Genomic DNA, 15,106 nt, shown 5'->3' with positions numbered 1-15,106 from the left:
CCCTGCGTGCGTCTGCCCTGCCCCTCCCTCCCGGCCACCCTCCCACGCCCCCTGCCCACCCTGCGGGCTTGCTTGTTTTCTGCCCTGCTTGGCCGACCTTCCCACAGTTCTCCTTGGGAGGAAGCCAGCCGGGGCCGGCTTCCAGAGCCACTGGAAGGCCAAGGCTGAGCAGGCGCGGCCCCACCTCCGCCCGCAGCTGCCATTGGTCTCAGGGAGGTGGGTGGGTGGGATGGGGGGCTGCTGAAGATCCCGAACACTGGACCAGACAGCCAGGGGTTAACTTTGACAAGTCTCTAGAGCTGCCATCTCTCCCTCTTTTGAGATCACCCCATTTTACAGGTAAAGACACTGAGTGCTGCAACAGGCCCCCCAGCGTAAGTCTGGGGTTCAGCGCTGCCGCCTGCTGTCACTTCTCATGGCCTCCTCCTGTTTCCATATTCCTGGAACATCTCCTGTGCCCTTTGCCCCACTTCCTCCTCTCGCCAGCCCGTGCCTCCCTCCTCCCTTCCCTCCTCCTCCCCTCCTCTCCTAGTGTACGGAGCGCTGAGGGTAAGCACCGGGCTCTTGACCACTCATGGGATTCTCCGCGCCTGCTCCCCAGGCTTCAGTCCTAAAATCTGAAAGGTTGACAGCAGACTAGCGAGGACTTCCGTTTGATCCCTGGGACCCACATCGTGGAAGAAACCCCCAAAACACTAAATAAAATAAATAAACATGAAAAAATAAATAAAAATAAAGGCTGGTGGTTTGCCCTTAATCCCGGTGTTAGGGAGAGTGAGGGAGGAGACGAGCTGAAGATGTGGAAGAAGGAGCTCATCTGGTAGCATGCTTGCTTAGCACACAGGAAGCCCTGGCTTCCATGCCCAGTTCCCTTACCCTGTAAACAAGGTGGGCGAGCCCTCAGGAAGTCCAAGGCTACCCTTGGCTACTTAGGAGCTCAGGAAGTCCAAGGCTACCCTTGGCTACGTAGGAGCTCAGGAAGTCCAAGGCTACCCTTGGCTACTTAGGAGCTCAGGAAGTCCAAGGCTACCCTTGGCTACTTAGGAGCTCAGGAAGTCCAAGGCTACCCTTGGCTACTTAGGAGCTCAGGAAGTCCAAGGCTACCCTTGGCTACTTGGGAGCTGGAGAATACAGTAGGCTAGAGACACCCGGAGAAGGAAGGACAGTGATGTGACACCTGTAAAGCCAGCAGTGTTGGTAATGGCTGGAGCTGACACATCTTCAGAGTGTCCTTTCTGATGGTATCTGCTCGCTTTAATCTTTGACTTCCGCTAGGCCCATCCCGCCCCAAACATTTCTTTCTTTCTTTTTCTTTTTCTTTCTTTTTTTTTTTTTTTTTTGAAACAGAGTTTCTCTGTGTAGCCCTGGCTGTTCTGGATCTCACTCTGTAGCCCAGGCTGGCCTCAGAGATCTGCCTGCCTTGACCTCCCGAGTGCTGGGATGAAAGGCGAGCGCCACCACCGCCTGACTCTATCTTTTCTTTTTAAACAATCATCTTCATCTGAACATGTGCAGGGCTGAAGAGAGGGCTCAGCAGGTAAAGGCGCTTGCCACCAAGCCTGATGACCTGAGTTTGATCCCCAGGACGTGGTGGAAGTAGAGACCGCCTGTTGCACGTTGTCCTCTCTTCTCCGTAAGTACACTGTGGCATGTGGGACCTGCTACCGTAATAAATGCTTAAAAAACAACTAAACATGCTCGGAGTGGGCTCCTGAGTAAGTCCCCCGGGTCCTTAGGACTTTGCCTTGGGAATGGCTCCTGCGTTCTCCCTTCCTGAGGCAGTTTTGTCCAACCATCTGGACCTTCTCTGTCCTTATTTGTCTTTGAAGACACCAGGATTCACGACCTGGGGCAGCAGGAGGATCAGGGTCAACCTTGGCTACATATTAAATCTGAGGACAGCCTGGGCTATAAGAGACCCTTTCTTAAAAACAACAACAACAAAGGGTTCTTTGAGTTGTACAGGAGCATATCTGAGCCCAGAGCACAGACTGCAGCGGCCTGGGTGACACACTCACCTTGGAAAAGTTTATCTGGATTTTTATGGTTAAGGGGGTGCTGGAAAACTGAGTTTCCAGATGTACTCTGGGTGCTGAGAGGGGACAGAAAAGGGAGGAGCCTACAGTATTTATTTTGGTTTTTACCAAAATTCTTGCCTAGCAATGAATTGCTAAAGTTCTGTCAAGCATATCCCTTCATTACTGGAGTTTATTGCTTTGCTGTGCTGCAGGTGATGGAAGCCAGCTCCTGAGCCACGCCCCCAGCCCCTCACTGGGGGATTCTAGGCGGGGCTCCACCCCTGAGCCACGCCCCCAGCCCCTCACTGGGGGATTCTAGGCAGGGCTCCACCCCTGAGCCACGCCCCCACCCCCTCACTGGGGACTCTAGGCAGGGCTCCACCCCTGAGCCACGCCCCCACCCCCTCACTGGGGACTCTAGGCGGGGCTCCACCCCTGAGCCACGCCACCAGCCCCTCACTGGGGATTCTAGGCGGGGCTCCACCCCTGAGCCACGCCCCCAGCCCCTCACTGGGGATTCTAGGCAGGGCTCCACCCCTGAGCCACGCCCCCAGCCCCTCACTGGGGATTCTAGGCAGGGCTCCACCCCTGAGCCACGCCCCCAGCCCCTCACTGGGGATTCTAGGCAGGGCTCCACCCCTGAGCCACGCCCCCAGCCCCTCACTGGGGTTTCTAGGCGGGGCTCCACCCCTGAGCCACGCCCCCAGCCCCTCACTGGGGATTCTAGGCAGGGGCTCCACTCCTGGCCACACTGTAACCCCTCTCATTTTTTGTCGTATATCCCAGGGTGTGCTGGAACTTGCAGTGATCCCCCTGCCTCAGTGCTGGGCTCACAGGCTTTCTGTTTTGTTAACACCTCACAAGCAGCTTGGCACTGTGGAAGGTCCATGAGACCTCCCTGGCACCGCAGACCAATGCTGGCCCTGTAGAGGTCAACCTACAGGAGGATTAGCGGCTAATCTGGCTTGTGAGGTTCCTATTCCTGGGGCTAGGGAAACCCAGTAAGCAGGCTCCGGGCCACAGCAGATCCCTCTCCTGGGCCCCCAGCCCCTCACACACTACTGCCATGGCATCCCTCTTCTCTGGCCGCATCTTGATCAGGAACAACAGTGACCAGGATGAGGTGGAGACTGAGGCCGAGTTGAGCCGCCGGCTGGAGAATCGCCTTGTGCTGTTGTTCTTCGGCGCCGGGTCCTGTCCCCAGTGCCAGGCCTTTGCCCCGGTCCTCAAAGACTTCTTTGTTCGACTCACTGATGAGTTCTACGTGCTGCGGGCAGCACAGCTGGCCCTGATCTACGTGTCCCAGGACCCCACGGAGGAGCAACAAGACCTGTTCCTCAGGGACATGCCTGAAAAGTGGCTGTTCCTGCCTTTCCATGATGACCTGAGGAGGTGAGGCCCCAGGGAAGGCCAGGGAGGGCTTCCTGGAGAAGGTGTCTCCGTGGAAGGTAAACCAGTGTTTACTGTCCGGTACTAGAAGCTAGCGCAGAAAGAGGGGGTCCATCCGTCTCCGTCACAGCCCACTGCAGGGGACGGGGAAACACAAGATGGCTGCTAGGGGGAGACACAGGAGCCTGCCATCCCAGTGCTTGGAGATGAGGCAGGAGGATTGCTATAAGTTCAAGGCCAGCTCTAAAACAAGAGGTGGATACTGTAGCTCAGTTACTGGAGTGCTTGTCCAGCATCTGTGAAGCCATAGCTCCATCCCCAGCATTGCAAAAATTGGATGTGAGGTACACACTGCAGTCTCGACATGAGGAAGGTGGAGGTAGGACCAGCAGGAGCTTGAGGCTAGCTTGGACTATGTAGGGTGACCCTGTCCCCAAACCAACACCACCACCAGAGCTGGACACAGGAGGCATGGCTCAGAAGAGGGTCTCCAACTGGGCACCGCAGGATCTCGGAAAGGACAACAGTTAGGAGAACTGAGTCACTTTTACCAGGGAGGGTGGGAGCCATGGGAGGCAGCAGAGCCAGGAGAGGAGAGGAGCACACTTCTTTCTCTTTTGATTTTGGTTTTTGGTTTTTTGGAGACAAGGTTTCTCTGTGTAGCCCTGGCTGTCCCGGAACTCACTCTGTAGAGCAGGCTGGCCTTGAACTCCGAGATCTGCCTGCCTCTGCCTCCACCAGGCAAGGAGTCACACTTTAAAGGTTGTGTCTAACTTAGAACTTCCGGTTTTCTGTTTAAGGAGAGATACTGTGTGACAGGGTCTCAAGTAGACCAGGCTGGCTTCCAACAGGCTATGTAGCCAAGGCCGGCCCTGAACTCCTCCTAATCGTACAGTCTGTGCCTCCTAAGTGCTGAGCTGACAGTCATCACACCAGGCACTTTTAGGTTTGTGTGCATGTGTGTCCACACATGTACCCGTCCCCGAGCATATGTGTTGTGTACACGCACTGCCAGTGTGGGGGTGAAGGCTGACGTCGGGCACTCCAGCCTATTCCTGAGTCAGGCTCTCAGATGCACCCTGAGCTCACAGACAGGGCTAGTCTAGCAGTCAGCAAGCTCCAAGGGTCCCTGGGCGACCACACTTACCCTGCTTTTGGGCTGTTGGGACCAGAACTCAAGTCCTTATCCTTGGACAGCAAGTACTTGCCCCTCTGAGCCACCTTGTAACTTCTCTTGGTGTTCTGACTTGGAACTCACAGCAATCCCCCTGCCTCAGCTCCCTAAATTCTGGATGACAAGAATGCATCACCACACCCACTTCTTATTTGTACTACCAGTAATAAAACCAGAGGCTCTGAGTTTCATCCCAGTTCTGAGAGAGACTCATTGTAGTGACATCTGGCCACCCAGTCCCCTCTCCTGCGCCGCGGCCTTCCACATGGCCCTGGCTGGGCTGCCTCGGGCTGGTGTCTGGGCTGCACTGGGGGAAGGTGAGCTGTGGAGTCTGTAATGAGCAGCTGACTGCCTGACCTTTCACCCATTTCACGGACTGTCTTGCACAAGTTCAAGTGTCTGGTCATGAGGGCCCCATTCCACATGTCATGATGATGATTGGGACACCTGCTCACTGCCCTGTGCTGCCAAGTAGGTTCTGCCCCTCCTCTGCCCCCCATGAGCAGCATCTGTCCCCAGGGAAGAAATACGAGCTCTAAGTGTCATAGAGGAACCTGCTATCTGGGGTAAAGTTCACTCAACCAGACCCTGGTGTGGTATGCAGGCCTCCCATCGCAGCACTTGGGAGGCTGAGGAGTTTAAGGCCCGCCTTGCTCCATACAGAGACCCTGGGGGCGACAAAAAAACAGGCTGGAGAGAAGCTCAGAGGTCAAGGGCACCTGCTGCTCATGCAGAGGACCTGGGTTAGTTCCCAGCACCCACAGGGAAGCTCAGCCATCTATAACTCCAGTTCTGGGGCTCTGGCACCCTCTCCTGGTGTCTGTGGGCACTACACACAGGTGGTGTACAGGCATGCATCGAGGCAAACATCCAGGCACAGCAGAGCAAACAGAAAGCTGTGTTTCCGTGGGCAGAGTCTCGTACAGCAGGCTTGAACCCAGCCACCCACATAAACCATCATCCCAACAGGCAGGAGGATCAGGAGTGCAAAGTCACTTTTTTGTCTGTTTGTTTTTGTTTTGAGACAGGGTTTCTCTGTGTAGCCCTGGCTGTCCTGGAACTCATTCTATAGACCCGGCTGGCCTTGAACTCAGAGAGATCCACCTGCCTCTGCCTCCCGCTGGCTGAGATTAAAGGAGTTTGCTCAGCAAGTCACCCTTGTCTATATAAACATGAGGCCAGCTTGGACCTCAAAAACAAAACAAAAAACCAACAACAAAAACTAACCAAGAATCATGGATTGAGAACCTCAGCTGAAAGCTGGGCGGTGGTGGTACACACCTTTAATCCCAGCACTCTGGAGGCAGAGGCAGGTGGATCTCTGAGTTGGAGGCCAGCCTGAGCTACAGAGCAATTTCTAGGACAGCCAAGGCTACACAGAGAAACAGTTCAATAAACCAAAACAAAAAACAAACAAACAAAAACCCTCTGCTGAGATGTGTGTGGTGGCATTTGCCTTTAATCCCAACAGGCTGATTTCTGTGAGATCTCAGTCTGCATGGAGAGTTCAAGGCATAGTTTCATAATTAGAATTCATGCTGGCCTTACTCCGTGAATGTGGAGCTCACAGAGGGGTGGATTCTGGCCTTGCTGGGAGTGGGGTGCAGGATCTCCTGGAGATTCTCACAGCTTCTTGGTGGCTTCAGAACTGACATCCTTGCCCCTGCCCATTCAGGGTCTCTGTGAGATGCCAGCTGTACCTGTCAGGGTCTCACCCCAGGGCCTTTGCACATACTCTGTCATTGTTTGGAACAAACACTTTCCCCTGTCTTCCGTCCCTCCCTCCACCGTAAGATCTCAGTTCAAATGTCACTCCCACGCAGAGGCCCAGCTTGATGTTATCTGATAGCCTTTCAAAGTATGCATTCATTCATTCAACACACATTTCCGGAACATTCCTCAGTTGTTTGAAATCCCTGCCCCCGGGGCCTCCCTCTTCCCAGCGACAGCAGACCAACGATACACATACATACAGCAGGTGGACATTGGAAGGGAGGATGGGGCAGGGAGAGGGAAGGTGTGAGGAGCCGGTGCAAAAGCCCTGGGGAGCCAGCGGGTCCTCTGGCGGCCCTCGCGGGCAGCGCGCGCAGCGCATCGGGAGCTGCGGGGTCTCAAGGGCGGGCTGACGCGCGCTCCCCGCAGGGACCTGGGGCGCCAGTTCTCCGTGCGTCGTCTGCCGGCCGTCGTGGTGCTCAAGCCGGGCGGGGACGTGCTGACGAGCGACGCGACGGACGAGATCCAGCGCCTGGGACCCGCCTGCTTCGCCAACTGGCAGGAGGCGGCGGAGCTTCTGGACCGCAGCTTCCTGCAGCCCGAGGACCTGGACGAGCCGGCAAGGCGCAGCATCACCGAGCCTCTGCGCCGCCGCAAGTACCGCGTGGACCGGGAGGCGGGCCGGGGCCGGGGCCGGAGCAGCCACGACTCTGGTGACCCCCAGGGGATGCAGGTGCAACGGCAGAGCTCTGGTGGCCCCCAGGGGGACCCGGCTGCAGGGGCGGGGCTCTGGTGACCCCCATGGGTACCTGGGTGTAGGGGCAGGCTAGAGGCGGGGCTATGGTAACCTCCGGAAGACCCCGGCTGCAGGGGCGGGGCTCCGATTAGCCTTCTCCTCCTGCATGCTCAGGATGTTCCCTAGACAGCCGTGCAGACTGGCCTTGAACTCACCATTCTTGTGCCTCAGCCTAAGGAGTAGCTGGAACGGCAGCCAAAGACAGACAAGTTTCCTCTTCCGGGTCACACCTAGTCCTTGAAAGAACGTAGGGATCCCCACGAACAGGTCCTGGGCACGGTACCCGGGCCTTAGTGCATGCTAAGCAAGCTTTCTAACCATAGAACCCCAGCCTCAAATACCTTGTTCAAAACAAACAAAAACCACTCCTGCAGCCAGGCTTTGTAGCGCAGGCCTGTCGTTCAGTGCTCTGGACGCAGGTGCAGGGCCGGTGCGGAATGGCACTTGCTGTGAAGACTGACAACCCGAGTCCAGTCCCCAGAACCCACATGGTGGAAGGGAGGACGGTCTCCCACAAGTTGCTGACCTCCACACGCTCATGGTGGCACATGCATACCCACACACTTACAGAACAAAAATACTATTTTAAGTCTTGTGCAAAACAACAACACATAAAAAAGAAAACAGAGGTGTGCAGAAGAAGGATCCGGAGCTCAAGGCCGTTTTTTGGTTATGTAGAGGGCTCTAGGTCGGCCTGGGCTACGTGATACCAAGCCGGGTCTAGCGCCGCTCCTCGGGACAGGCACCTGCCTCTGTAGAAGCGCATGGGACCTGTAAGCCGATGGTTTAGCTTTGCCTACCGCGCCCTCTGGCGGCCCGAGGGGGATGGTGCGTGCAAATGAGCCGCCCAGCGCGTCCACGGGACTGACTAACCTAGCTTTCTGGGGCAAGAATCTGACAAGATAAAGGAAGAAGGAGGAGTCGTGACCCCGCAAGCAGTTCATCCGCCTCTGTCCCCAACTTGGAGTAGTGGGGGAAACTGAGGCTCAAGACTGAATAAGGATGCCTGCTGGCCACCAAGCCTGACTGCCTGAATTCGATCGTGGGTACCCACGTGGGGCAAGGAAAGAGCCTACTCTTACAAGTTGTCCTTAAATTACTATGATTATGATTTTGTTTTTCAAGACAGGGTTTCTCTGTGTAGCCCTGGCTGTCCTGGAACTCACCAGGCTGGCCTCGAATTCTAGTGCTAGGATGGATTAAAGGCATGCACGGTCACCACCTGGCTGGAATGCTAAAATACTAATTAAAAAAGAAAATTAGGGGCTGGAGAGATGGCTCAGAGGTTAAGAGCACTGGCTGCTTGCTCTTCCTGAGTCCTGAGTTCAATTCCCAGCACCCACATGGTGGTTCACAACCATCTATAGAGAGATCTGGTGCCCTCTTCTGGCATGCAGGCATACATACACTATATACATAATAAATAAATCTTAAAAAAGAAAGAAAATTAGAAACCTTCATTTACCCTTTATGGGAATATGAAAATTGTACAGTTGCCATGGGAACCTGTTTTGTAGTTACAGGAAGAGTAAAATGGAATTAGCATACGAATCAGCAATTCGACTCCTAGAACTCACTACTGGAGGCAGGGGCCCCCATACTTGCATATGCCTGTTCAGAACATTGTGATTGACACTTGCCAAAAGTTAGAGGCACCCCAAATGTCCATCAACAGAACAACTCAAGTGGGGTGTCCAGAGTGGAGTATTGCTCAGCCACGAACAGGAATAAGGCACCGGAACAGGTTACAACACTGGTATGGAGTGACCACAGCCAGACCCAAAAGGCTTCTCCTGGCAGGAGATGTCCCAAACAGGGAAAGCCACGAGGGGAGCTGAGCAGGCAGGGGCTGTGTGCTCACTGAGGAGAGTGGGGACTGACTGATGGGAAGAGCTCTCATCAATCTTGTCAGAGTCTTGCCCCAGAGATGGAATGTTCCCGAACTAGGCAGAGGCGGGTTGCATTGTAAATGTGCTATAAACCACTGAATAAAAACATCGGTACCTGTATGAGAGTTTCATCTCAATTCATTAAAAGTAGCCAATTGAGTAGCCGGGCGGTGGTGGCCCACATCTTTTTTTTTTTTTTTTTTTTTTTGGGTTTTTCGAGACAGGGTTTCTCTGTGTAGCTTTGCGCCTTTCCTGGGACTCACTTGGTAGCCCAGGCTGGCCTCGAACTCACAGAGATCCGCCTGGCTCTGCCTCCCGAGTGCTGGGATTAAAGGCGTGCGCCACCACCGCCCGGCGCGGCCCACATCTTTAATCCCAGCACTCAGGAGGCAGAGGCAGGCGGATCTCTAAATTCAAGGCCAGCCTGAGCTACAGATCTTTCCAGGACAAGCAGGGCTACACAGAGAAACCTTGTTTCGAAAAACAGAATAAATAAAAATAAACCAAACCGTGGAAGGGAGCTGAGGAGAGGACTTGGTAGGTAAGAGTCCTTGCTATGCAAACAGGAGGACATGAGTCCAAGTCCTCAGCACCCACGAAAACAGCTGGCTGCGAGAGAGACAGTCCACCAGACAGCTGCTGCACTGCCTACCCACCTGCACCACACACAGACCCCACAGGCTCACACGGCACACTCACACACTGGAGCCGGAGCCGGACATACACATATCTACCACACAGCTACAGCCAAGCACTCTGCATTTTATTAAGATTTATTTATTTATTTATTTATTTATTTATTTATCTATTTTGAGAGGGTTTCTATGTGTAACAGCCCTGGCTGACTTGGAACTTGCTCTCAGACCAGGCTGGTCTCAAACTCCGAGATCCACCTGCCTCTGTCTCACGAGTGCTGGGATTAAAGGTGCACGCTATCACCACCTGCTCTAATGTTTATTATATGTTTGGGGCGGCATATGTGCATCTGAGTGAGTGTGAGACCAGAGGCCGGGAGGTGTGGGACCCCCTGACTGCCTGACCTGCATGCTGGGAGCAGAACTGAGCCGCGGTTAACCGCTGGGCCAGCTGCTCTCCAGTCCCTCTGTTGACTTTTAGAGATAGTGTCCTCTAGGTCAGACTGTCTTCTGAGTGCGCACAATCCCCTGCCTACGCCTCTGAACTGCAATGAAGACAGGCCTGTGTCAGTGTGCCCAATTTATTCAAACATACACACATTTAATATAGGAAGACGGCTGGGTGGGTAAAAGCACTGGCTGCTTTTGGAGATGGAGGTTCAGTTCCCAGCATCCACATGGTGGTTCACAATCATCTGCAAACGACGCCCTCTTTTGGCCTCCGCAGCTACCTGTCACGTACAACATACACAGACATACATGTAGGCAAGACATTCATACACATAAAATCAATAAATCTTAATTTTTTTTTTAGTAAACCAAGTGCCAGAAGCCCGGCGCTCAGGACGACGGGGAGGCACCTGTCTGCATCTGCAGAGGTCCAGCTTCCAACCCCGGGCACCTGTGGGTCCCCCTATCTCCATCCTCAGGCTCTGTGCCTCTGCCTGTGTCCGATCGGGACTCAGAGGCCAGCCCGGTCAGCTCCATCTCCTGCCGTCTCTTCATCTCCCTTCCACAAGCTTTCTTTTTTTGAGACAGAGTCTCTCTATGTAGCTCTGACTGTCCTAGAACTAGCTACGTAGACCAGGCCTACCCCTGCCTTCTGGGCCGTCCCCACTTCCCCGCCCCTCAAGCCCGCCCATTAGGGTGGGGCAATCGGGATGGCCCCGCCCCTGACCCCGCCTCTGCGCTCCCTCTCCCAAACACGTGCGTTTCCAGGCACCACCCCACCTGTGATCCCCGCCCACCTGGTCACCTCTTCGCCCCCGCACCCGGAGCCCTCCTAGCTCCGCCTCGCAAGACCCCCTTTTCTGGTCCCTTCCCCGGGGGCCCCACCCATCATTGCCCGCAGGAGCCAGGCCCCGCCCCACTCCGGACCGCACACGTGGAAGACCCGTCCTTCAGATGCTGCTGTTGGGGCGTCCCTGAGCCCCATCCTCTTAAGCCACGCCCCCTGGCCCCGCCTTAGCCGCCCCCCGCCCCCCTGCCGCACGCTCTGGCTCTCCCCGCCGCGCCCCTCCCGTGCCCCCTCCTCTCGCCCTCCTCCTCCGCACACCCGGGGGCGGCGCCCGCGGCCGGAGCAGAGCCGAAAACACTTTCTCCCAAGTTTTCGCGCAGCACTCGGGGCCCCTGTCCAGAGGCCCGTGGCGCCCCACCCGACCCCAGCCGCCTCCCCTCCCCGCGCCTTCTCCTCAACTCAGGCCCGCACCATGGGCCGCTCGTACGGAGGCCGGGTGCTGGCCGCGATGACCCTGCTGGGCATCCCAGCCGCCGTGCTGGTCGCGCTGGCTGCGCAGCTGCTGTTCCAGCTCCAGGCGGGGCGCGCGGAGCTGCGGGGTGTGCGCACCGACGTGCTGCAGCCTGAGCTGGACCCCGACGCGGGACTACCCGAAGCTGCGGCTGGGGCATTGCTGCCGCTGGCGACTGCGCTGGCCGCGCTGGCGCAGGTCCTCGGGCTTAGCTGCCTGCTGCTCGCCGCGCTCTGCGGACACCTGGGCGCCGAGCTGGCACGCGGGCCGGGGCCGGGCAGGTAGGACGCCAGCGCCTCTACCTGCAGGGGGGGAAACTGAGGCTCCCAGAGCGCGCCGGTGCCCACCCACCCCCACCTCCTTCCCTCGCTGGTGCTTGGGGTGCATCCCGGGGGCACATGCCAATCATCGGAGCTGCACCCCCCTCCCCCCTCCCCCCGGCAGGGTTCAGGAAGGACAGGACTGTCGGGTGTGAATCAGCAGCTAGCCGCAGCCCGGTCAGGGGTCCCTCAGGCCCCTGAGCTCAGGGGTGCAGGTGTAGATGGCTCCACCTGGAGCACTGGGGATGCGGTGAGGTGCTCCTTGTCCCACCCGCGTCCCGCTTTGAGTCTCCCACAGCACCTGACGCTGGTGGAACTGCGCAGATTCAAGCAGTGGGTGGGTGCGTGGATACACGGGTGGCTGGGTGCACGCGGTGGTGATGGGTGGGTGAGCGGATGGTTAGGTAGGTCGGTAGGGGAGGGGGCGGGTCTCTAGACTTTGGCCTGGTGTCACTGTCCCTCTTCCTGTCGTCCTCCTTCAGGTCGGACTGGTTTCTGTTTGACTGCCGTTTCCTCAGGCACTCGGCGCTCGGCCTGTTCTGCTGTGGGGTCTCCGTCTACTTAGCAGGTGTGTGGGGGCAGAGGACCGGGGGCGGGGTGCACACAGGTCTCTGGGGCCAGTCAGCCTGAGATCGGGCAGCTGCTCCAACACTTCTTCTTGGATGTGTTCTGTGCCTCAGTTTCCCCATCAATCAAGAGTGAGGAGTGTCCCTGATGCTTAGAATGGACAGAGGATTCTCCATTAATACTCATTATTTATTGATTATTACTATTTATCATGTGGGCCAGATTGTCCTGGAAGTTGATCTGTAGCCAAGGCTGGCCTTGAACTTCCGATCCTGCTTTCACCTCCTAAGCCTTGGGAGGACAGGTGTATGTGGTGCCTGTGTGTGCAGTGCCCACAGATGTCAGAGGCCATAGAGCCCTGGAGCTGCAGCTTTAGGCGGTTCTGAACTAGAGGGTTCTGGGAACCAATCCCAGGTCCTCTGCAAGAGCAGCCAGTGCTCTTAACCTCCGGGCCAGCTCCCAGCCCCAACCCTTTCTGTTTTGACTTTTGCTTTTTCTTATTTGTTTTTAGACAGAGTCTCACATAGCCCAGGCTAGTTTCAAATTCTCTATGTAGCCAAGGATGACCCTGGGTTCCTGATCCTCCTGCCTCCACAGTGTGGGGTGACAGGCAAAGTCACACCCGGTTCATTGGTACTGAACCCTGGACCTCACCGTGCCAGGCAAGCTCTCTACCCACTGAGCTACAGTTCAGGCTCTGGAAGGACTTGGTTTTGCTTTTACCACGTTGTAGCTGGAACCTGGGGATCTTGGGCACACTAGACAAGTGCTGCACCACTGAGGTGCCTCCACCGGAAGGGGCTGGAGAGGCAGCTCCATGGTTAAGAGGACAGGAGTTTGGTCCCCAGCACTCACGTCAGGCTGCTCACAACCTCCTTGAAGTCCGGGAGATTTGACAGCCTGCCTTGGCCTCCATGGGCACCTGCACTTACACGTACCGGCACAGAGGGGTGGGGTAAAAATAAACCTTTAAATAAGAAGCCCCGTTTTTAGGGCTGCTTATTGATGACTGCTAGCAGTTCCCAGGACCCGCACTCCAGAGAATCTGCCCCCAAGGCGTCCCCTGACCTCCGCGTGCACACACACTGTGGCGTGTCATACACACAGAGTGAACAGATACAGTAAAAATGGAAAAAAGTAAATAGTAAAATCCTATCTGCATTCTTCTGGGCTGTGAGTCTTCGGGGTGTCCTCCACCTCAGTGTTTATGGGCGTTCTGTCTGCTTGTCTGTCTGTGCACCTTGCTTGAGACCTGAGCACAGAACTGGAGTCCCCGGTGCTCGGGAACCAAACCCAGGTCCTCTCAACCACAGGGCCGTGTGTCTAGTCACTTTTGTTGTTAGATTGTTTGTTTGGGGGATGGGGTCTCACCATATAGTCCTGGATGTCCTGGAGCTCACTCTGTAGACCAGGCTGGACTCAAACTCACAGAGATCCGCCTGCCTCTGCCTCTGAGTGCTGGGATTAAAGGCGTGCGCCACCACGCCTGCCGGTTTCCTTATCTGGAGTTGGCGGTGATGGTGACGAGGCTTCGATAGACCACCTACCTGTTCTGGTCCAGGGTTTGTTGCTGTTACTCTGTGTTTGAGGGATCTCCCACAAGGGCTTGGAGAGCAAATGTTTGTTGAGTGAGTAAGTGAGCCATTCCTTCCTCAGCACTGGCCATTTACACCCTGCTGCTCTTCGAGATCGAGGCAGGTGCAGCGGCCGCATCTATCCTGGGCTCAGGTGCCCTGGTCCTGGTGGCGGTAATGACTCACACCCTGCTCCGGGCTGTTCGGGCCACTCGCCGGGGTCTCCACGAGCTGTCCCCACCCTCCTTGGAAGATGAGCCAGCCCGACCTTCAGAAGACTCCAAAGTTGGCTGCAGGGCTCAGCCCCAGCAGGGTACCCATTGCCAGACCCCCTATGCCCCATCCCGGGAACCTGGGGACCCCCCTGGGACCACTGGTATCACATCCACAGTCCTGGGGAAAGCCAGTGAACACGGTCTGCCTGCTTCTCCCCGGCCCCAGACACGATTGGCAGGCACAGGCCACTGGGATGGGGTCACTCACGAGATGCGTAGCATGCTGGGCCACAGGCCACTGGACATGGGGAAGGACGCCACGCTGGTGTGAGCTGGGGGTCAGGGGCAAGATGATAAAACGGTGACACCACAGAGCAGGTCCAGCTCAGCTACTGTAGCCATTGGCCTTCTTCCCTCCGAGTTTATGGAATCCTTGACTTATGTCAAAGTTGCCTCATGACCCAAAACAGCTGCCAGTACTCCAGCCTTTACCTCTTACTTGCTAAGAGGGATAACAAAGGTCAGGGATGGGTAGGTCTTCTAAAGGCCTTTGAGACCTGGGGACCTTTTGTCTGCATCTCACTGGGCAGACATCGACAAACAACCAGCCCTTTATATAGGGAGGTCTGTGGAATGTGAACAAATGAGGTTCTTTTACAGATGGGAGCGGAGGACTGGGCTTCGGTTCTGACTCTCACTGGTTCTCTATCCATTCTACAGATGAGGAAATGGAGGCCTCAGTAGGGGCTGTGACTCACCAGGGCTCCCATTTCTGAGCATCAGAGCCTGGACTTGCACCCAGGTCCTGTGACCCCGCTCCCATGTTCCTGGAAGAAGGCTCCAGTCCTAGACCTCCACTCCCCGACACTCCCTGGGAGCTGTGGACATTTGAAATTCGCACGTGTGGCGTTCAGAGCAGCCCAGGGCCACGAGCGTTCAGGGATGGCTGGAGTCTCCCTGTGGGCCCTAGGCTGAGTGGGTTTCGTGCCTCAGTTTCTTTATCTGTGACATGGAGACAGGAGAGGAGACGCAGGAAGCTGCACCCAGGAGGCCCTCAGTACATAGTAG

General features: G+C 56.2%; 2 protein-coding genes across 2 annotated transcripts; both read left to right on the top strand.

Annotated features, from left to right (window-relative positions):
• The first annotated feature begins 2,958 nt into the window (after positions 1-2,958).
• Positions 2,959-7,729, top strand: Nxnl1 (nucleoredoxin like 1). Its single transcript, XM_059244693.1, has 2 exons — positions 2,959-3,410; positions 6,724-7,729. The coding sequence occupies exons 1-2, from the start codon at positions 3,085-3,087 to the stop codon at positions 7,088-7,090; spliced, it is 693 nt and encodes a 230-aa protein (XP_059100676.1). The 5' UTR covers positions 2,959-3,084; the 3' UTR covers positions 7,091-7,729.
• A 3,594-nt stretch (positions 7,730-11,323) lies between these two features.
• Tmem221 (transmembrane protein 221) lies at positions 11,324-14,745 on the top strand. The gene is made up of 3 exons (XM_059244588.1): positions 11,324-11,643; positions 12,165-12,250; positions 13,906-14,745. Exons 1-3 carry the CDS (start codon positions 11,324-11,326, stop codon positions 14,367-14,369), a joined length of 870 nt encoding a protein of 289 aa, XP_059100571.1. The 3' UTR covers positions 14,370-14,745.
• The last annotated feature ends 361 nt before the right edge of the window (positions 14,746-15,106 follow it).

Source organism: Peromyscus eremicus, chromosome 17 (assembly GCF_949786415.1).
Source record: "Peromyscus eremicus chromosome 17, PerEre_H2_v1, whole genome shotgun sequence".
Lineage (NCBI taxonomy): Eukaryota > Metazoa > Chordata > Mammalia > Rodentia > Cricetidae > Peromyscus > Peromyscus eremicus.
The sequence above is the reverse complement of the archived record's forward strand: the minus strand, read 5'-3'. Positions and strand labels throughout refer to the sequence as shown.

Excerpts from the sequence above, each read along its gene's own strand:
- Nxnl1 (XM_059244693.1), top strand. The coding sequence starts at position 3,085 with ATGGCATCCCTCTTCTCTGGCCGCATCTTGATCAGGAACAACAGTGAC. Across the intron at positions 3,411-6,723 it reads TTCCATGATGACCTGAGGAG|GGACCTGGGGCGCCAGTTCT; the intron begins GTGAGGCCCCAG and ends CGCTCCCCGCAG.
- Tmem221 (XM_059244588.1), top strand. The coding sequence starts at position 11,324 with ATGGGCCGCTCGTACGGAGGCCGGGTGCTGGCCGCGATGACCCTGCTG. Across the intron at positions 11,644-12,164 it reads CGCGGGCCGGGGCCGGGCAG|GTCGGACTGGTTTCTGTTTG; the intron begins GTAGGACGCCAG and ends GTCCTCCTTCAG. Across the intron at positions 12,251-13,905 it reads GGTCTCCGTCTACTTAGCAG|CACTGGCCATTTACACCCTG; the intron begins GTGTGTGGGGGC and ends TTCCTTCCTCAG.